Consider the following 19,690-nt stretch of genomic DNA (forward strand, 5'->3'; position numbering starts at 1 on the left):
TCATTCCCCCAAACACATCCAATCAAAATTTTGAGATAGCCATTTTGTTCAGCGTAGTTGATTTCCAGGTATAAAATATATTTTTGAGAAGGACACTCCCCCACAACCGTCAGGGCAAGTTATGCCCTGGGGCATACAAGGATTTTATAGAAAGTGTTGTCGCAGAAACTTCAAAAAAGGCTCGTTCGATTGGAAATTCAAAGGACTAGTGCCCTTTTTAATAGTCGAAAGTGATTGGAGGCCAACTAGCCCCCCTCCCCCACGCCCGTCATTACCCCAAACACAGCCAATCAAAATTTTGAGATAGCCATTTTGTTCAGCGTAGTTTATTTACACATAGAAAATATGTTTCCGAGGAGGACACTCCCCCACAATCCTCGGGGCAAGGGTTTTAAGCTATGGCCTGAGGGCATATAGGAACGATGTTTGCACAATGTATCATTTATTTTTTTTTTTCCTTTAGAGCAGGGCACTTCATATGGAAGGGTTCGTCGTATAAACTTCAAAAGGGGCTCATTTGATTGGAAATCGAGAGTTCTAGTGCCCTTTTTAAAAGTCAAAAGTGATTGGAGGGCAACTAGCCCCCCCCCCCCCATGACCATGATTCCCTCAAACACATCGCCATTCAAACACATCAAACACAACACACAAGCCATTTTGTTCAGTGTAGTTGATTTCCAGACAAAAAATTAGTTTTGAGGAGGACACTCCCCCACAACCCTCAGGGCAAGGGTTTTAAGTTATGTCCTGGGGGCATATAAGGTTTTTCTAGAAGGCGTTGTCGTAGAAACTTCAAAACAGGCTCATTCGATTGGAAATTCAAAGGGCGAGTGGCCTTTTTAATAGTCGAAAGTGATTGGTGGGCACCTAGCCCCCCCCCCCCCCTACGCCCTTCATTCCCCCAAACACATCCAATCAAAATTTTGAGATAACCATTTTGTTCAGAGTAGGCTAGTGTATTTTCAGATAGAAAATATGTTTTTGAGGTGGACACCCCCTACAACCCTCAAGGCAAGAGTTTTAAGTTATGCCTTGGGGGCAAATTAGGTTTTTTTTTATAGAAGGCGTTGTCGTAGAAACTTCAAAACAGGCTCGTTCGATTGGAAATTCAATTGAAATTTTATAGAAGGCGTTGCCCTCCCCCCCACGCCCATCATTCCCCCAAACACATCCTTTTAAATTTTTGAGATAGCCATTTTGTTAAGCGTAGTTGATTTCCACATAGAAAATATGTTTTTGAGGAGGACACTCCCCCACAACCCTCGGGGCAATGGTTTTAACCTATGCCCTGAGGGCATTAGCCTATAGGAACGATGTTGGCACAAAGTATCATTTATTATTATTTTTTTTTTCGTTTAGAGCAGGGTACTTCATATGGAAGGGGTCGTCGTAGAAACTTCAAAAGAGGCTCATTCGATTGGAAATCGAGAGTTTTAGTGCCGTTTTTAATAGTTCAAAGTGATTGGAGGGCAACTAGCCCCCCCCCCCACGCCCAACATTCCCCCAAACACATCCAATCAAAATTTTGAGATAGCCATTTTGTTCAGCGTGATTGATTTCCAGATAGAAAATATGTTTTTGAGGAGGACACTCCCCCACAACCCTTAGGGCAAGTTACGCCCTGGGGGCATATAAGGTTTTTATAGAAGGCGTTGTCGTAGAAACTTCAAAACAGGCCCATTCGATTGTAAATTCAAAGGGCTAGTGGCCTTTTTAATAGTCGAAAGTGATTGGAGGGCACCTAGCCCTCCCTCCCCACGCCCATCATTCCCCTAACCACATCCAATCAAAATTTTGAGATAGCCATTTTGTTCAGCGTAGGCGAGTTGATTTCCAGATAGAAAATATGTTTTTGAGGAGGATATTCCCCCACAACCCTCAGGGCAAGGGTTTTAATTTATGCCCTGGGGTCATATAAAGTTTTAATAGAAGGCGTTGTCGTAGAAACTTCAAAACAGGCTCAACCGATTGGAAAACCAAAGGGCTAGTGACCTTTTTAATAGTCCAAAGTGATTGGAGAGCAACTAGCCCCCCCCCCCCCACGCCCATCATTCCCCCAAACACATTCAGTAAAAATTTTGAGATAGCCATTTTGTTCAGCGTAGTTGATTTCCTGATTTAAAATATGATTTTGAGGAGGCCACTCCCCCACAACCCTCAGGGCAAGTTATGCCCTGGGGGCATATAAGGTTTTATAGAAGGCGTGGTCGTAGAAACTTCGAAACAGGCTCATTCGATTGGAAATTCAAAGGGCTAGTGACCTTTTTAATAGTCGAAAGTGATTGGAAGGCAACTAGCCCCCCCCCCCCCCACGCCCATCATTCCCCTAAACACATCCAATCAAAATTTTGAGATAGCCATTTTGTTCAGCGTAGGCTAGTTGATTTCCAGATAGAAAATATATTTTTGAGGAGGATACTCCTCCACAACCCTCAGGGCAAGGGTTTTAAGTTATTCCCTGGGTGCATATAAGGTTTTTATAGAAGGTGTTCTTCAAAACAGGCTCGTTCGATTGAAATTAAAAGGGCTAGTGCCCTTTTTAATAGTCGAAAGTGATTGGAGACTAGCGCCCCCCCCGCCACGCCCATCATTCCCCATAACACATCCAATCAAAATTTTGAGATAGCCATTTTGTTAAGCGTAGTTGATTTCCACATAGAAAATATGTTTTTGAGGAGGACACTCCCCCACAATCCTCAGTGCAGAGGTTTTTAAGTTATCCCCTGGGGGCATATAAGGTTTTTATATAAGGCGTTATCGTAGAAACTTCAAAACAGGCTCATTTGATTGGAAATTCAAAGGGCTTTTTTCCTTTTTAATAGTCGAAAGTGATTGGAGGGCAAATAGTCCCCCCACGTCCATCATTCCCCCAAACACATCCAATCAATATTTTGAGATAGCAATTTTGTTCAGCGTAGTTGATTTCCAGATAGAAAATATGTTTTTGAGGAGGACACTATAAGGTTTTTTATAGAAGACGTTGTCATACAAAACTTCAAAACAGGCTCATTCGATTGGAAATTCAAAGGGCTAGTGCCTTTTTTCAATCGAAAGTGACTGGAGGGCAACTAGCCCCCTCCCCCCCCGCCCATCATTCCCCCAAACACATCCAATGAAAATATTAAGATAGCCATTTTGTTCAGCGTAGGCTAGTTGATTTTCAGATAGAAAATATGTTTTTGAGGAGGATACTTCCCCAAAACCCTCAGGGCAAGGGTTTTAATTTATGCCCTGATGGCATATAACGTTTTTATAGAAGGCGTTGTCGTAGAAAGTTCAAAACAGGCTCATTTGATTGGAAATTCAAAGGGCTAGTTCCCTTTTTAATAATCGAAAGTGATTGGAGGGCAACTAGCCCCCCCCCACGCCCATCATTCCCTCAAAGACATCCAATCAAAATTTTGAGATAGCCATTTTGTTAAGCGTAGTTCATTTCTCGATATAAAATATGTTTTTGAGGAGGACACTCCCCCACAACCCTCAGGGCAAGGGTTTTAAGTTATGCCCTGGGGTTATATAAGGTTTTTATAGAAGGTGTTGTCGTAGAAACTTCAAAAGGGGCTCATTTGATTGGAAATTCAAAGGGCTAGTGCCCTTTTAATAGTCGAAAGTGATTGGAGGGCAACTAGGCCCCCCCCGCGCCCATCATTCCCCCACACACATCCAATCAAAATTTTGAGAGAGCCGTTTTGTTCAGCGTAGTTGATTTCCAGATAGAAAATATGTTTTTGAGGAGGACACTCCCCCACAACCCTCAGTGCAGAGGTTTTTAAGTTATGCCCTGGGGCATATAAGGTTTTTATATAAGGCGTTATCGTAGAAACTTCAAAACAGGCTCATTTGATTGGAAATTCAAAGGGTTAGTGCCCTTTTTAATAGTCAAAAGCGATTGGAGGGCAACAAGCCCCCCCCCCCCCCACACGCCCATTATTTCCCCAAACACATCCAATCAAAATTTTGAGTAGCCATTTTGTTCAGCGTAGTTAATTTCCAGATAGAAAATATGTTTTTGAGGAGGACACTTCCCCACAACACTCAGGGAAAGGGTTTTAAGTTACGGCCTGGGGGCATATAAGGTTTTTATAGAAGCTGTTGTCGTAGAAACTTCAAAACATGCTCATTCAACTGGAAACTTAAATGGATTGTACCCTTTTTAATAGCCGATATAAATTAGGGGGCCACGAGCCGGGCCCCCCCCCCGCCCCTCATTTCCCCAAATACACCTAATCAACATTTTGAGATAGCCATTTTGTTCAGCGTAGTTGGTTTTCAGATAGAAAATATGTTTTTGAGGAGGACATTCCCCCACAACCCACAGTGCAAGGATTATAAGCTATGCCTTGGAGGCATATAAGGTTTTTATTGAAATCTTTGTCGTAGAAACTTGAAAAAGGGCTCATTCTATTTGAAATTCAGAGGGCTAGTATCCTTTTTAATAGTCGAAAATGATTAGTGATATTTGTTTTTGTTGTTGTTGTTGTTTAGAGCAAGGCACTTCGTATCGAAGGAGTTGTCGTGGGAACTTCGAAAGGGGCTCATTAGACTGAAAATAGAAAGGGCTGATGCCCTTTTTAATAGTCGAAAGTGATTGGAGGGCAACTAATCTCCCTTCCACTCTCACCCTGTCATTTACCCATTATGTTTAAAAACTAAATGTCGCCTTAAGATTAAATCAAAATGCACTGTGATAATGCTAATTCCCAATAAGGCATTTCAGCAGTATCCCAAGAACGATTGAGGTAAGATAAGATAAAATATTTATTTCAAAAAATGACTATCACAAGCCCCGAAGGGCCGAATTCGCATTTCGGGGTCATATAATAAAAAAAAAAACATAGAAATAGCACAACAACTAAAAAACTGGCTAAACAATGCCAAAAACAACAATATCAGAAAGGCAAAGCCATTCTTAAGTCTAAAAAACAAAAGTGTCAAGTGGTAGAAAGTTAAAAAGGCAAAAACTAAAACAAAAAAAAATTAAAAATTGAGATAAAAATAGTGTTAAAAAGGTTTAAAAGAGACTATATAAAAAGGGGAGGGAACGGAAGAACCAAATGGACACAAGCATGGGTATCACTAGTACAAAAAAAAAAAACTAGTTGTTTATTTGATCATTATTGAAGGGTACAAAGGTTTTTTCATATCTGGAGGCTCAACAACGGATGGGGGACAAGGTAGGGACGGGTTCAGAAACAGTACGTGGCAGGCGGTGTCTGGATGGAGAGTGTCTTTTGGGGAAAATGTTTTCCGTGCGAGGGTTTATTATTGCATTTTTTGCAAAACGGAGGCACAGCGTTCCTCTCCTGTGGTCAAGAGTTTCCAGCCTGGCCTTTTTTAGAAGGGGTGAATATGGTACCAAAGTTTCTTTAAAAATTATTCTTAGGGCTCTTTTTTGAATAGATTCAATTTTATCTGCTTCATCACGGGAGATGCTAGGATGCCAAACTGGAAAAGCATATTCAAGATGCGGGCGGACAAAGGAAGTATAAATCCTTAAAGAATGGGATGAGGGGACGTTAAATTTATTAAAGAGTTTAAGGAGAGACATGGACGCATTAGCTCTACGGACAATATCTTTCACGTGGATATCCCACTTTAAATTAGAGGAAATTGTAACCCCAAGTAAGTCAAAGGAAGACGCAGAAATATCTGGAGGGATAGGGTCAAGGAAGGCGGGGGTAGATTTCAAGAAATTTATCGTCATTATATTTGATTTAGTGGAATTTACTTTCATATTTAGGTTATTAGCTTCATCCGAAATGTGGGTTAGAATTTCAAGGGGATCACTTTTAATATTCCTGTAACATACTTCGAGGATCGACAAGTCATCCACGTATTTCCACCTTTGGGGGAAGTTCTTACCAATATCGTTAATCATGACTAGAAATAAGTATTATGTTCAAACTTTCGGGGCTACTTCTGCTCTTTAAATTTAACCAAATCAAAATAGCGTAAGTGTATCCAAGCTATCAAAGAAAGTAAACAGATTTTTTTTACGAATGGTATCAAGTTTTCCATTTCAGTTCAACTAATGGAGGTATGAAGCGATATTAAACAGTACTATTTGTGTCCAGACTTTAAGAGGGTGTATGTTGTTAAATTTTGCTGAAATTGTTTCTCCAGTATATAAATATAAAGCCAAACTATTAAGTCTTAAAAAACGAAAATATTTAAAGTGTTATTTTCTTTTTGTCTGAAAAGACTATGTCAATATCAAACGAACATAAATTAAGTAAAAAAAACTTTTTCCACAAAATAAGCTTTTCAAAAAAAGTAAAGAACACCATTAAACAAAAAATTAGCAGAAATAAAATCAAGTAACCTGCCAAATGTGAAAGTATCACAAATTAGCATCGGAAAATAAATGAAATCCGAAACAAACAGAAGTTACAACGATTAACCGAGTCAAACTCAAAACGAGAAGAAATTAACATGGGTAGGGCTCAAAACCCCTATGCCTTCCCAAGGTTAGATCAAAATTTTTACTTTACTGAGAAAAATACAAATGAATTAAAAAAAACTTTTTCTACAGAATAAGTTTTTCAAAAAAAAGTAAAGAACTCCATTAAGCAAAAAATGAGCAAAAATAAAATCAAATAACCTACCAAGTGTGAAACTACCACAAATCAGCGTCGATAAATAAATGAAACCCAAAACGAACAGAAATTACAATAAATAACCGAGTCAAACTCAAAACGTGCAGAAATTGACATAAGTTGTGCGCAAAACCCCTGTGCCTTCCCAAGACCAGAACAAAATTGCACTTTACTGAAAAAATAAAAATGAATGTGCATTGTCAGTTTAATATACATATACTGATATTTAGTAATCTAAATTTTAATATTATTTTATTTATTAAAGTTATAAAAGTAAAAACATTTATATTTTTTTCAGTCAAGTGCAAATTTTGTTTGATTTCTGATTTCTGGAAGGGGAATCTGCCCCCCTGGACCATAGAAAATTATACCCCTGATTAAACCTTAAAACGAACAGAAATTATTCCGTACAAAAGCGGGGTTGCTCCCTCCTCAATACCTGTCTCTTCACGCCAAAGTTTTTTAATAACTTTAAAGAGATTCTGGTTCTAATTACACGGCCCTTGTGTTTCAGGAATCGTTCTTAAAGACTTGAGACAAAAGAATTGAACTTTAGCGTAAAAAGCTGAGTATTGAGTAGGGGACAGCTCCTTTCATTTACGGAACAGTTTCTGTTCGTTTTAAGTTTTAACGCTGCTCCTTACTTTCAGTAGAAAATTTTTTTTTTTTATTTAAATCTATTAATAAGGAAGTACGTGCGTCCGGCCACAAAGATTGGCCGGAGGAAAAAAAAGTATTTACTGCTATCGGTAGTGGCTTTGGATTTAAAAATAATAACTCGAAATACGTATCGTAAATCTTGTTTATTCTAGGATTCTTGTTTATTCGAAAGGTGAAGCCGAGCAAAAGGTTTCTTCTAAGAGAATATGCCAAATAGAAAGAAAACAAAATATCTAGAAAGGAGTATATTAAACCGAGGAGGTGGAAGCTATTTGGAATGATCTAGGCGAGATTTCTAACAACTCTGTTCTTTGGTTCTTTGTAATTTTCTGTTTAATGTCAGTCTCTATTGTTTTCCGTTGGTTAATAGATGTCCTTTGTTTGAGTGTTTTATTCAAGAAAACATCAAGAAAAAAATGTTTTTGTATTCTCTCGAAAAAACTGACGCAGTGGAATGAGGGCCTTTGTGAAAACAAGCACTATATAATCATTAAAATGTTCAGAAACTTTGTGAAAAAGATAGATTTTGTATAATATAGTTTTATGAAAGCTGAAGTTTGACTCTTTAACTGTATGGAATGTGTCTCTCAGCGTGAAAAAAAAATTGATGATATCACGGGTACTTTTACCATTCATCTATCCGATAGGACAAACATATTTCAAATTTCTCAATTAGCAAAAAACTTAAAAAATAACGTCCCACATTGCCCCTCTCCGGATTGCATAAAAGTTGGACATCTCGCAATGAAATATTCAGAGAATAAGTACATAGCAAATGCAGATGACTCTGGCTTCTAAATCTAATACATCTGAATGATGAAGTGATGGCGCGTCTTATTAATATATTTGCGATGGATTTTTCGCTTGTCATTTTTGGCGGTCAATTTAGTACCGATATTTTGTAATAGAAGATGTAGTTGCCATTTAGGGTATACAATGTCGTTGAAGTATTTAGATAATTATCACCCAATTGCATTAGCTGCTATAATTTTGAAGATTAAAACACAAAACTGGTTTGGTAATGTATTGAAAGACAATCTTATGACTTCATCGCATAAGTTCTGTTTTATAAAAGCGTGTTGTGGAGAATTAGAGACATATTTGTTACCTTTCGCGATTGAATTCTTCTGGATGTATTTGACATTGCTGGCTGGGCCCCAACCGCCTATTGTACTTCCTGACGAAAGGCCAATGAAATGGAGATCAGCATCGCTGGTTTGGAATATGAAGTCTAGTCCCACATCTTTGTCCTTGCTTGTTTCATTGATTCAAGCAATATCCAATTAACCATTCGAAACACTGAATATCCTTCAAAACAGAGAAGTTTCACCTTGTTATCTTGACCTTGTGCGACCATCGTAATATGGTTTCGTAATAAAAGATCCCTGATTCGATTGTTTTCCTGCGTTGGTGAAAAGTTTGGGCTCCTTTGTTGATTACGGTGGAATGTTGTTCGTTTATTATTTGGAGAAAGTGTGTCAATCAGTTGTTATGTGCTGATGATTTAGTACTGCTAGCCCCAACACGTTTTTGTTGATCCAGGTACTAGCTATTCGCAACCACTTCTCTGGTGGATCATGACATTGTTTCCAATGTTGATAAGACTACTAACCTAGAGTGTTAATAGTAATATTATTATTATTCAATATTATTCAACTAAATATTATTCAACTATCTGGAGGTTGAAGTTCTGCATTACAGATATTGTTGTTAAAAAGTTTTTGTTTCAAACTTGTTGTATAGGTTGCTTTGGCTATTAACTCTTAAAGTACAAATATACAGACTATATAGGTTTGAAACAACAAAGTTTACAGGAGTATGTTTTTAATTGCCTTATTATAGTTTTACCATAATTCATGTTGACAAAAATTGCTGAAGTCGGCCGCTCCGTTCAGGTTTCCTACTTTAGAAGAATAAGGGAGTCTGAGAATGACCCTGACGTTTTTTCGGCCCTTCCAATTTTGTCTGCATCCCTGTTTGGCAGCGTTCTGGTCTCTAATTGCTTTGTGTTGTAGTTTTTTTTGTGTCTGGCATTCGTTTATGTGGATTTAGTGTATCTATATGTTATGGTTATCATTTCAGCATACATTCAAATATACATAAATATACAAGCATATAAAGAGTAAAAAAACAGATGAACGTGCATGAATCAATGGCTAACGAGATCATAAGGCTCTACTGATAAAACAAACAGTTAGGCTTTAATCGTTATTTACTATAAAGAGGGTCGTGAGGTAAATTATTTATTTTTTTGCATCTGGGGGGGGGGGGTATAGTGGTAATGGCCAGTAACAAAAAATAGAGTTATATCCTAAGGCGAAAGGTGTGGAAGAGGGATACGTGAGTTTGAACTGAAAGGTTGATAGATCATTTGACAAATTAATATTTTTTGGTTGTTGTTTAAGTCAAGAAATCTTTCAGCCTTTTTTTGTGAATGCTACCTCCCATTTTCTCCAGATTCTGTGTACCTAATTAGGCTACGATGCATTAAATCGCCCTTGAGTTTTAGCCCTAAGATTTGTATTGCAATCTTTTTACTATTATCTTTTGTTTTCGTCAGATAGCGGCTCAAAATTGTCGTGACCCATCTGTGATCATCCGCCAAGCATCCTTGATCCTTTTGACCGATTTGCTCATGAAGAAACCGTGTGTTACTACCAGGAATGCTTGGATCCAGAATATTCTGCCTGCTACAGAAGATAGAGAAGAAAAAATAGTAAAACAGGCAGTAGAGGTAATATTTTATGCCCCAAAGAAATCCATCTATTTACTCCTTTTTTGCTCTAATAGAAGGTTAATATGGGATACTTCGTAAAATAATATCAAAAATTAAAATTTAAGGGTGGATTATTAAGGATTTTTAAGGGTGGTCAGGGATTTATTGTTGATTGCTTAAGATAAGTAGTGCAAAACTTTAGGGGATTTATTGAACCTATTCCAGAAAAAAAAAATAATCTTTCATCCTTGAACGGTGCTTTTCATATTTCAGATCTCTCTCAACCTTAGGGTCAGGTATGTCTACTCCTATCTGAACTGATTTCTGATGACTAGTAGCAAAAGATTTAGGCAAGTTGAAGTAACCTCGACAAATTTTTGATACCTGACTCTATGTTTGTAAGAACCAGATTTCTTTGTTAGTTACCCTATTCAGGAAGGGTTGATTTAATCTCACCCCCTATTTTTGTAAGACTCGTACATTGATTTAAGAAAGGCATCTAGACAACTAAGCTTCACGCGGAAATTTTGAGAATTACTAACCCCGTGATCAATATAGCTTATTACAATCGATCGCAATTGATTTTGTCGCTGACAGCCAATGAAAATCATTCTCTTTGAAAGAAAGTTAGGTATCAAGGGCCGGACATGCGTAGCTTTTTTGGAGCACCGATTTCAGTAGCTGGTGGGCAAACGATAGCGGTACAAAAACAGTGTCATTTGCGCAAGGTTTTCAAAACTAAACATCATAGATACGAATGGCCAACTGCAGTTTATCAATATTTGCATGATTGATTGTATCTTATTATTTAGTTCGTTTATTATCGCTATTATGTTATTTTGTTATTTTTTAAATTTTTATTTAATTAAAAACTTTTGAATTAATTTTTGAGTTCTTTCATTATTAAATTATTAAGTTATTTTATTATTATATATTTGTTTATTATTATTATTATTTAGTCCTTTTGATTTTCCTGCTGAAGAGCGGGAAACGATTGAGGATTTCTTTCTTTTTTTGATGATCACGATGAAATTTCGCGCCGCTTTTCTAAACCGTCACTAAAAACTAGAAAATTTTTCGAGCTCAAATGGCTGCCGTTATCTTTGCAATTCGGCACCGAAAAAAGATACGTGTTTCCGGCCCTTTAATGATGAAAATAAATTACAATTGGTTGCAATGAGTTATATTGAACGTGGGGTTAAGCTACTGCAGCACATGGTTAATGATTCTACCTCCAAAAATGAATGGATTTCTTATTATTGTCCTACAATTTTTTTTATGCAGCCACATTCCCAGAAGATAGTTTCTCTGTGCTCAGTACCTAAAAATCTTTTCATATAAACGGGTTTTACCTGAAATTTTTGCGTGTGCCGCATTTTTTTCAATATCTCTTAATTTATCTTGAAACAGTAAAAGCAAAATTTTTGATTTTCGACTTACATTCCTCTCACACTGTTTTTTTTTTTTTAATTTGTATATTCTTTAATTATAGAATATGGATTCCGTGTTACTCAAGCAGTTCCATGGGAATGGCAACGAGGAAATGACTCTGGACCTTATAGGACAGATCAACTCGTATGGCTATAGGTCACAATTGCAAAAAGTTTGCTCATCTTGGTCCAAGGAACAAAAGCTCAAGTAAGCAACAATAATAACTTAAAATAAAAAATATTTTGCGTCGAAAAAAGCGAAGAATGAAGAAGAATAATTAAGAAAAGATAAATACCAAAGATAAATACCAAAAAGATAATACCAAGCGAGGTTGTTTTTCAGCCACTGAATAAAACAAAAAGATAAAGCAGAGAACGATATGTTGAAGAAAGATTAGCATTTGAGGTTAGCTGCCAAAAGGCAAGATTAGCATTGAAAGTGTGTTTAATTATTTTTATTTTGTCTGAATGAATTGCATCGACTCACCTCACTTTATCTGTCAGTCCTGGTTGAACTTCGTTGAAGTAAGAATGCTAAGGCTGATTAAATTTTTTTTTTTTTAGTTTTAATGGTCGTATTTTCATGTAAGTTTCTCCTTTATATTTTCATTTGTCCTATGCTTAGGACGGACCTTGGACATAGGGTTGAAATATTCATTTAAAGTTTGAAATTCCAATGTCTTGCAAAAAAATTCTGTGTTGTTCTACTTTTTATTTTTTGTTTATGTTGAAGAAATTTGCAGGAATAACTCCCATTGATTTAATTCTGGACCTAGAAAATCCTTGAAGGATTCTGATGGAGATGTTGCTATGTTCGGCGTTTTCTCTCCTATCCCAACGAAGAAAGTGCTTACTCAACTTCAAATTCCTCAGTCAAGCTTTTTGCATCGACAGTAATTTATAAGGGTAGTTCAGGTTTTTGGTCATTGAGTCGTAACACAGAATTAATTGTCTTGCATACTTTCCCTCCATCCTTACCAATTTCTTTTTGATTGTCAGCCTTTCTAAAAATCGATTAGAGGTATTTCTTATAAGATTCATAGATTTATTGATTAGCTGTGCCTGGTAGGCTACGGTATTCAACCCAACAATCTTTTTCTTTTTATTGATGCATCTAAGCGAACTCCCTGTAACCTACGAATAAATCGGTACATTTTTTTCGAAGTTTAATTGCTTTTCCTTTAGATTATAAAAGGTTTGTAAACGTATTATAGAACCCTTCGAAAGCTTTATTCGCATCTTATTTTTTTCAAAATACTATCCCATGTTATTTTCTCTAGTTTGTCAGTTAATGAGTTTATATTTTCTTCGCCTATGCCAGTAATCTGCACGCCTTCTCTTTTTTTTGAAAATGATCTTGCTATTTTTGACGTCTCTATAAAAATGAATAGGGGGAAATGACCCTACATTTCACTGACGACTGAAGCTAAGAACGGATATAAAGTTAAGAAAATATTGTCTATTAGAGATCGAATATTTTTCGTAACTCTCCTTGGGATAGCGATTAACTGATAGAGTGTATATCAGACGTAAGCGTAAGGAGGCCTTTGGCTCTACTTGTAAGGTGATGTGCCTGGCTTATAGTGAAACTGCCCATGATGATCAAATCATGGTTTTATTTCTTCATTGGATGGAGCGTTTTTGATGATATATCCGTAAAATAAGAAGCAGGAGCTGACAGGAATTTGTAACTTTCTCCAATAATTGCCTTCCTTCGTGATTGAGGCGACGTTTTGTGGAAAGAGATTCAAAAAGACCCTCTTCCTTCCGAGTCACCTGGTTATTTACATAAACTGGGTATTCATTCTTTGTGTAGGTTGCCGATGCTCCTTTTTTTGAATTCTTGTCTGTGAATTAAATTGAATGAGTACCCGGAGACATCTAGCAGGCTGTCGCCCTGCTTCGTTTGGAATGTTTCGCGGAGTCCAAGAAATTGAGGCTATACTTGCCGACACTAGTCATTACATCTGTTAGTCACAAATATAACCCTTCGTAGCTCAGTTGAATTACACTGGGCTGAGATTCGGAGTGTCCCTCGGCTAAACTTATTAATTGAGTATTTAGTCTGTGGAAATTCATTATTACTAAACAAGGAATAATCTGTTTCATAACCCTTTACTCGACCAACTATCTTCTAAACCCAAAAATGATTTTTCCAACTGTTCTAGTCTCTTCTAGGGAGTCGGCATGGTATTGCACCCCGAGGACATAGAGAGGGAACTATTCAGAGGAGTGTGGTCGTATCTTCAAGCAAATTGAAGAGCCGTGAGAAACATTCGCTTCTTACAAACGGTAATAGAAAACTAACGTCAACAAACATGAAGTACTAAGAATAAAAAACACAGAAAAAACAAAAATAAAACAGAAGATTAACGTCAACAAACGTGAATAACCGCAAAATACAGGTAAAAAGGAAAATGAAAACATTTCAGAAGAGTTATCAATCGCTTAGGTAAGCGTTAGCAACCAATTAAACAAGCTTCAACGATCAATTGGATTCGAAATCAATAACAATCTTTATCAGTAATAAACTTTCTCACTTCTGCTTTTATAGCCACAAGAAATTTACTTGTTGTATTTAATAATGCTTTTAAGTTCTAATAATAATTTTGCTTTAGTGGTTATAACGGTAGAAAAAAACATACAAGAACAAGTTCTATAAATAAAAAATTAATAAAACAAAGAAAAACCTTTCTTAAATACTCAAAAAGCTATAAGAATCCGAAACAGTATCGTCTGGTTTTGCTGATACAGATTAAACGAATCAAATCACTCGTCCATTGCCAGGTTCGAAACTTCTTAACATCGAACCACCTTTTGTCTCTCTGGTCTACTTGCGTTTCTGAAAGTTTCAGTTGCTGATTCTGAAGTTTTCAGCTTTTGCTCGAGCGCTAGTAATTTTTTTGTTCTTTTATCGATAGTAGACGGTAAGTCTGTTGACAGAAACCCTTGTTGCTCTTATTTTGCCAGAAATGGTAGAAGGAAAATGAATTTAAATATTTAGCTTCGGAGTTACCATCATGTTTTTCAGGAATGTTTAGTCTTGCGTCTACTACTCACGATCATTTGACACGATCTTCTCAGTTGGTGCGAAGACCAGCTATGGTCACGTCTAGGTCTAGGTTTTCAATTCGCCATGTTGTTCCGTTAGTTTGGGAGAGTTTGCCAGAGGATTTGAGGAATGATGGGGGTTTGCAGGATTTTCGTAAGTCGCTAAAGAACCATTGTTTTGATGTGTATATTTTGAATGGATTATTCCACGCCACTTAAGTTTTGTTTTTGAGGAGGGCTTAGTTGCAGCTGAATATGATTATAGTTATTATAATTTTGTTGGGTGTTGTTTGGAGGTTCGTTGGTTTTGGTGTCCGTTAAGTTGTGCTCTAATTTTTTTTTTCTTTTTTTTTTTTATATATTTCTTTTTTTTTTTGTTTTTTTGTTTTTGTTTTTTTTTCTTTTTTTTCTGTCTTTTTTTTTTGGTTTCTTGGTTTTTTGATTTATTATGATGGTTTTCTACCGCACAAGCATTGCTTCAGGGAATCGATGATTTATATATATTTTTTTTTAAATAAACCCAATGTTACTTAATAAAAAAAAAAAATGAACAAAACCGGACCTCAATCAGAGCTCCAGCTAAATATGAACTTTATGAAAAAAAATCGTGAATAATCTCGTCCACCAGAGTGAATTTGAAAAGCATCCGGCAGATTTCTGAAATTGGTAAGACCCTTTGAGAGAGGGTGGAACTGTGGAGAACTCCAATGGAGCCAGTGATTGCCGTTCAGGCCAGTTAAAGACGCCCATTGTAACGTTCCGTTGAGCTAGTCGTGTTGATGAAAGGATCATGCAGCAGTGTCTAAGATTTTATGTGCACAATTAGAGCCATTCCTCCAGTATATCCTTTGTGGATCGCAAGAGCGTGCTAGTACTGGTCAGTTATAGGAAAGTTTTGGCTCTAGCGAAATAAAACAAAAGTTGTCGAAGCTTAAACCTGCTCCTAGATTGGCTGGTTGGAATTTTAGAGTTTGTATGGTCTTTATAGACTAATTTTAAACGGCCCATCCAATTACTCAGATCTAAAGCTATCTCAAAAGCAGAGTGTCTGCATGGAGCCTGAGGACAGTTGTTACATTGAAGGAAGCTACCATAGGGTAGATAAGAGCTATTTCTTTTGACTGTGCAAGAAAGTCAGGGAAGAATTTTCACTATTCCTCAAGAAACTCACAGAAATGCAATTGGATTTATCTCGAGCATTTTCTCTACTGTGAGGATCTGCCCAAAAATGATGCTCGTAACCACTTTCTAAATCATTTTAGAACATTTTCTAGCAAGAGGGTTCTCGACACGGTTCAAACAGAATAAAGGATTCTGTTTCACCGTCATATATCCCGTCCTGATAATGCTCTCGGTTCGGCCGACTGAGAAGGTACTCGACGACGTGGTTTTATATAAGATTAACTTTTTCTTGCTTTTTACTTTTGAATTTTGATTAACTTTAACTTTACTTTTGATTAACTTTGAATTGAAGTTATCAAGTATTTTGCAGTAGGTTGCATAGGTTGCATCAAGACATGGCTAATTGTAGACAGAGAAAAGCCAAGACAGATAGCCCAAGTAATTGAGAGGCAAATGTTTAAATGGCTGGGGCACGGGTAAATGGCAGGAGTATGCAAGGTTTCTCTTATTGGACACATACTTGTTTGTTAGTTTTTGGAAAGGCATGCCTGCCTAGAGTCTCAAGTATGCTGACTGTGCAAGAAAGTCAGGGAAGACTTTGCACTATTCCTCAATAAACTCACAGAAATGCAATTGGCTTTATCTCGAGCATTTTCTCTACTGTGAAAATCTGCCCAAAAATGATGCTCGTAACCACTTTCTAAATCATTTTAGAACATTTTCTAGCAAGAGGGTTCTCGACACGGTTCAAACAGAATAAAGGATTCCGTTTCACCGTCATATATCCCGTCCTGATAATGCTCTCGGTTCGGCCAACTGAGAAGGTACTCGACGACGCGGTTTTATATAAGATTAACTTTTTCTTGCTCAGCATCCTTTTCCCTTTATGGAATGGCATAATGAACGCGTTTGAGCAGGATGCATCTACGAGATGGTGAAGAAATCTTACAGTCTGCCTAGTCCTTGACGTAAATTTGTATAAGTTGATCATGCTATGAGTCATGTCATCCCCACTCATGTTCTTGTTTTAATCCGCTGCTACTCTTGAGGAAGAACTAGTGACCCTTCTTACTGACTTTTTGTTCCACCTGTCCGCTGCCATCTCCTTTTCCCCAACCTTGAAATTTGATCCAGAGGTGCCGATTGATGTATTATACTATTCAGTGATTGTATGCTATGGGTGTTCTCTTGCAAAGGTGACACTTAACCTTTACCTTTCTGCATCAGGTATTTCTCCGACTCCAAAACCGTTGGATCATCTCCATATGCTTTTCATGATTGTGCCGCTTCCATTTGTTTAAAGACCGTAAGGTAGATTGGGCAATTTTATTAATTAAAAAGAAACTATCAAAGTAAAAGCAGGGGCTGTGTGGGAGAATTTGGTCTAGCTTAAGTAAGGCCAGTCATAAGGTGAGGATCTTGAAGATTATCCGGAAGTATGCTTATATTTTGATAGATTTCAAAGTCCAATATAAGCCCCCTATAACTAATGAAAAAAAAAAGTTTTCAAGCCAACTAGACTGGCCTATTTGGTAAATACTGGCTCATCAAAGCACCGTGAATTTGGGAATGAAAGTTTGTATCTTTTAGAAAGGAGAGGAAGGTGGTGCAGAAGCAACCAATAATCAGTTGGACTTGCCATATTTTTTTTTCTTGTTGTCCTCAGAGACTTTATTGTCCACAATGAACGTTTGATAGCAACAAGAGAGTGATTCTTCTCCTTATTTCAGGAATCTGTATTGCACGAAATTGCCTTCCAATACGATTCTGTTCGTCGGGATTCCAGATTGCCTGTTAGGATCATAGCCTTAAAAAAAAGTCTTTACAGTAATCCGCAGCAGTATTCAGGTTCTTGTTAAAATTTCAAGGGTATATGTAATCCGTAGTTTGTGTAGTCTAGTCATAGAAAATCACTGGATCTACATGAGTTTTAAACTTTGTACTTTTTCTACCTTTTATTAGCTTTGGCCGTTTCTGAGGTGGTTTTGCCATGCAGGCTCCAAACGGTAATTCTTCTTCGAAATCTGACTCCTTCTTGTCTGTGATTCTTTGATTTTTTGATAGCATGTCACTCTTGGAGTCGTTTCTACGAATTATTTTATCAACTTCGGTGACCGTAAGATCCTCTACATCACTTCATTAAAACAGAAGAGAGACCGAAATTTTTTTTGCTGTGATTACGACATAATTTGATGCTATAACAAGTTATATTATCATGTCGGAATCCATTAACCCTATATGACTCTTGTATTGGAAATTGTTTTCGGGCTTCTAAGAGGAATATTATGGGTGTTTATCGGCTGATTGTATTTTCGAAGCTCCATTTACTTCGCAAAAAAGTAGGTAATAACAGAAGGGCGAAAAACGTTTTGTTAGTTTTAGCACAGAGACCAACTGACATAGCCTTTGTGCTAGTCTTTGTGTCAAGATTATTCCATTCATGCAAATTCTAAAGGTTTATATTCGCATTGAAATCTTAATAGCAATGCTTTTACATTTTAAGAAAAAACGCTCAATTTCGTTGAAACAACTATCGCCTCAAAACTCACTAAATAGATGGAAACCAACTATTGGTTCCTAACCAAATGAAATCAAACTTGCAGTTAAACTATACCCAATTGACTTGAAATGGAAGTTACGCACAGGAATAGAACACATACTTGTTAAGTTACAACAAATATTTACAACCCCGAAAAATAAACTAAACCGAAAAGCTGACACTTTTTATAATTTACGATGGCGTTTCCCTGACAAATTTCTTGGATTGGGGATCAACGTTTTGGATGAAAACAACGAATTAAATTCCTTCCCATCAGAATACACTGTCTTTTGTAGTAGTTAAACCTTCTCTGAAGTGAAATTGTGGCCCTTCTTTAATAGCTTAATTGTTACCATGCACCCTCTCCCTTTTGCTGTAACAATTGAATATATATATATATATATATATATATATATATATATATATTTATATATAAAAGATGGGAGAAAAAATGTACAAAGAGCAATTAAGCCTTTTATCGAAGATTCGGATGGACTGCAAGCTGACTTATCTGAATCTGTGCTATCTCTACAAACTGATCTGGAGGAATTGCGAAGCGGTGTAGAAGACAAGATCCGGAAAAATGTGGACGAAGAGTTTTCCAAGTTAGATATATCTCCGTCGCAGTTTAAAGAGGAATTTTTAGACACGATTACGCCAGCGGTTTATAAAGCAATTGAGATGCAGTTTCAGTCGAAGTTTGAGCAGGTTGAAAAGGCTCTCAAGGATTTACGACTGAAACTTGTTCAAAATGAGTCCAAGTTTGAAAAACTTTAGTCGAAGTTGGGACAACCTAGGTCAGTCTGCCCTTCCAAATAAAGTCATTGTTGCTGGTGTCGAAACAACTTCCCGTGATCTCCCGGCACTAGGTGAGAAAGTTCTTGATCGTTTAAATTTGCAAATGGGACTTCAGCTTGAAAAATCGATCATTAAGTGGGCTGAACGTCTAGGAGCTAATGATCAAGCTTTAGCCCCTATCGAACTTACATTGATCTCAGAAGCTGCAGTAATCGAAATACTTCGCAATCGAAAAATGCTGAAGGGTTCCCGCGTCTTTGTTAATGAAGCGTTAACTAGGGAGAGGCAGGAGGTTTTCAAGCTTGCTCGCAACAGATTTGAAAATAAAAATGTGTGGACGATGAGAGGCATCATTTGTGTGAAAAATGGCTCGCAAATTACACCATGCAAAACAATAGCAGATGTGGCTCAAATCCTCAATCTGGCTAAGGAACCTTCACTGTGAATAATTGAAGTTTGATTTAATTTTCCTTTCTTTATTTGTGATATGGATAGATTTGAGTCGTTTTTAAAGTCCCGTTTAAACTTAGATGCGATACTTAATGATTCGACTGGGAGTGATAAAGATGTAGGCTACAGTATGTCAGAAATCTACCGGATTGTGATTTTTCGGATGACCCTTTAACTAATGAAGTTGAGCAATGTGAGTTCCTGATAAGGGTATTACATGTTAATGTGCAAGGATTGCAGAGTGCGTATAGTGAACTTGAGTTTTTGTTAAATTCTAGTCCTAAAGATGTTGTAGCTGTATGTGAAACTTTTTTGTCGCAAAAGTCTC

At 37.0% G+C, this 19,690-nt stretch overlaps 1 protein-coding gene across 1 annotated transcript in view; it reads left to right on the forward strand.

Moving 5' to 3' along the window:
• LOC148948607 (condensin-2 complex subunit D3-like) overlaps window positions 1–19,690 on the forward strand; it is a 155,899-nt gene that overhangs the window by 37,928 nt on the left and 98,281 nt on the right. Inside the window, exons 3-4 of the mRNA XM_089094006.1 lie at window positions 9,817–9,990; window positions 11,465–11,610. Coding sequence (XP_088950132.1) covers window positions 9,817–9,990; window positions 11,465–11,610 — 320 coding nt within the window. The remainder of the gene's footprint in view (window positions 1–9,816; window positions 9,991–11,464; window positions 11,611–19,690) is intronic.

This window comes from Artemia sp. Qi Xiang Cuo, chromosome 9, assembly GCF_049724085.1.
Source record: "Artemia sp. Qi Xiang Cuo chromosome 9, ASM4972408v1, whole genome shotgun sequence".
In the NCBI taxonomy this organism is placed as follows: domain Eukaryota; kingdom Metazoa; phylum Arthropoda; class Branchiopoda; order Anostraca; family Artemiidae; genus Artemia; species Artemia sp. Qi Xiang Cuo.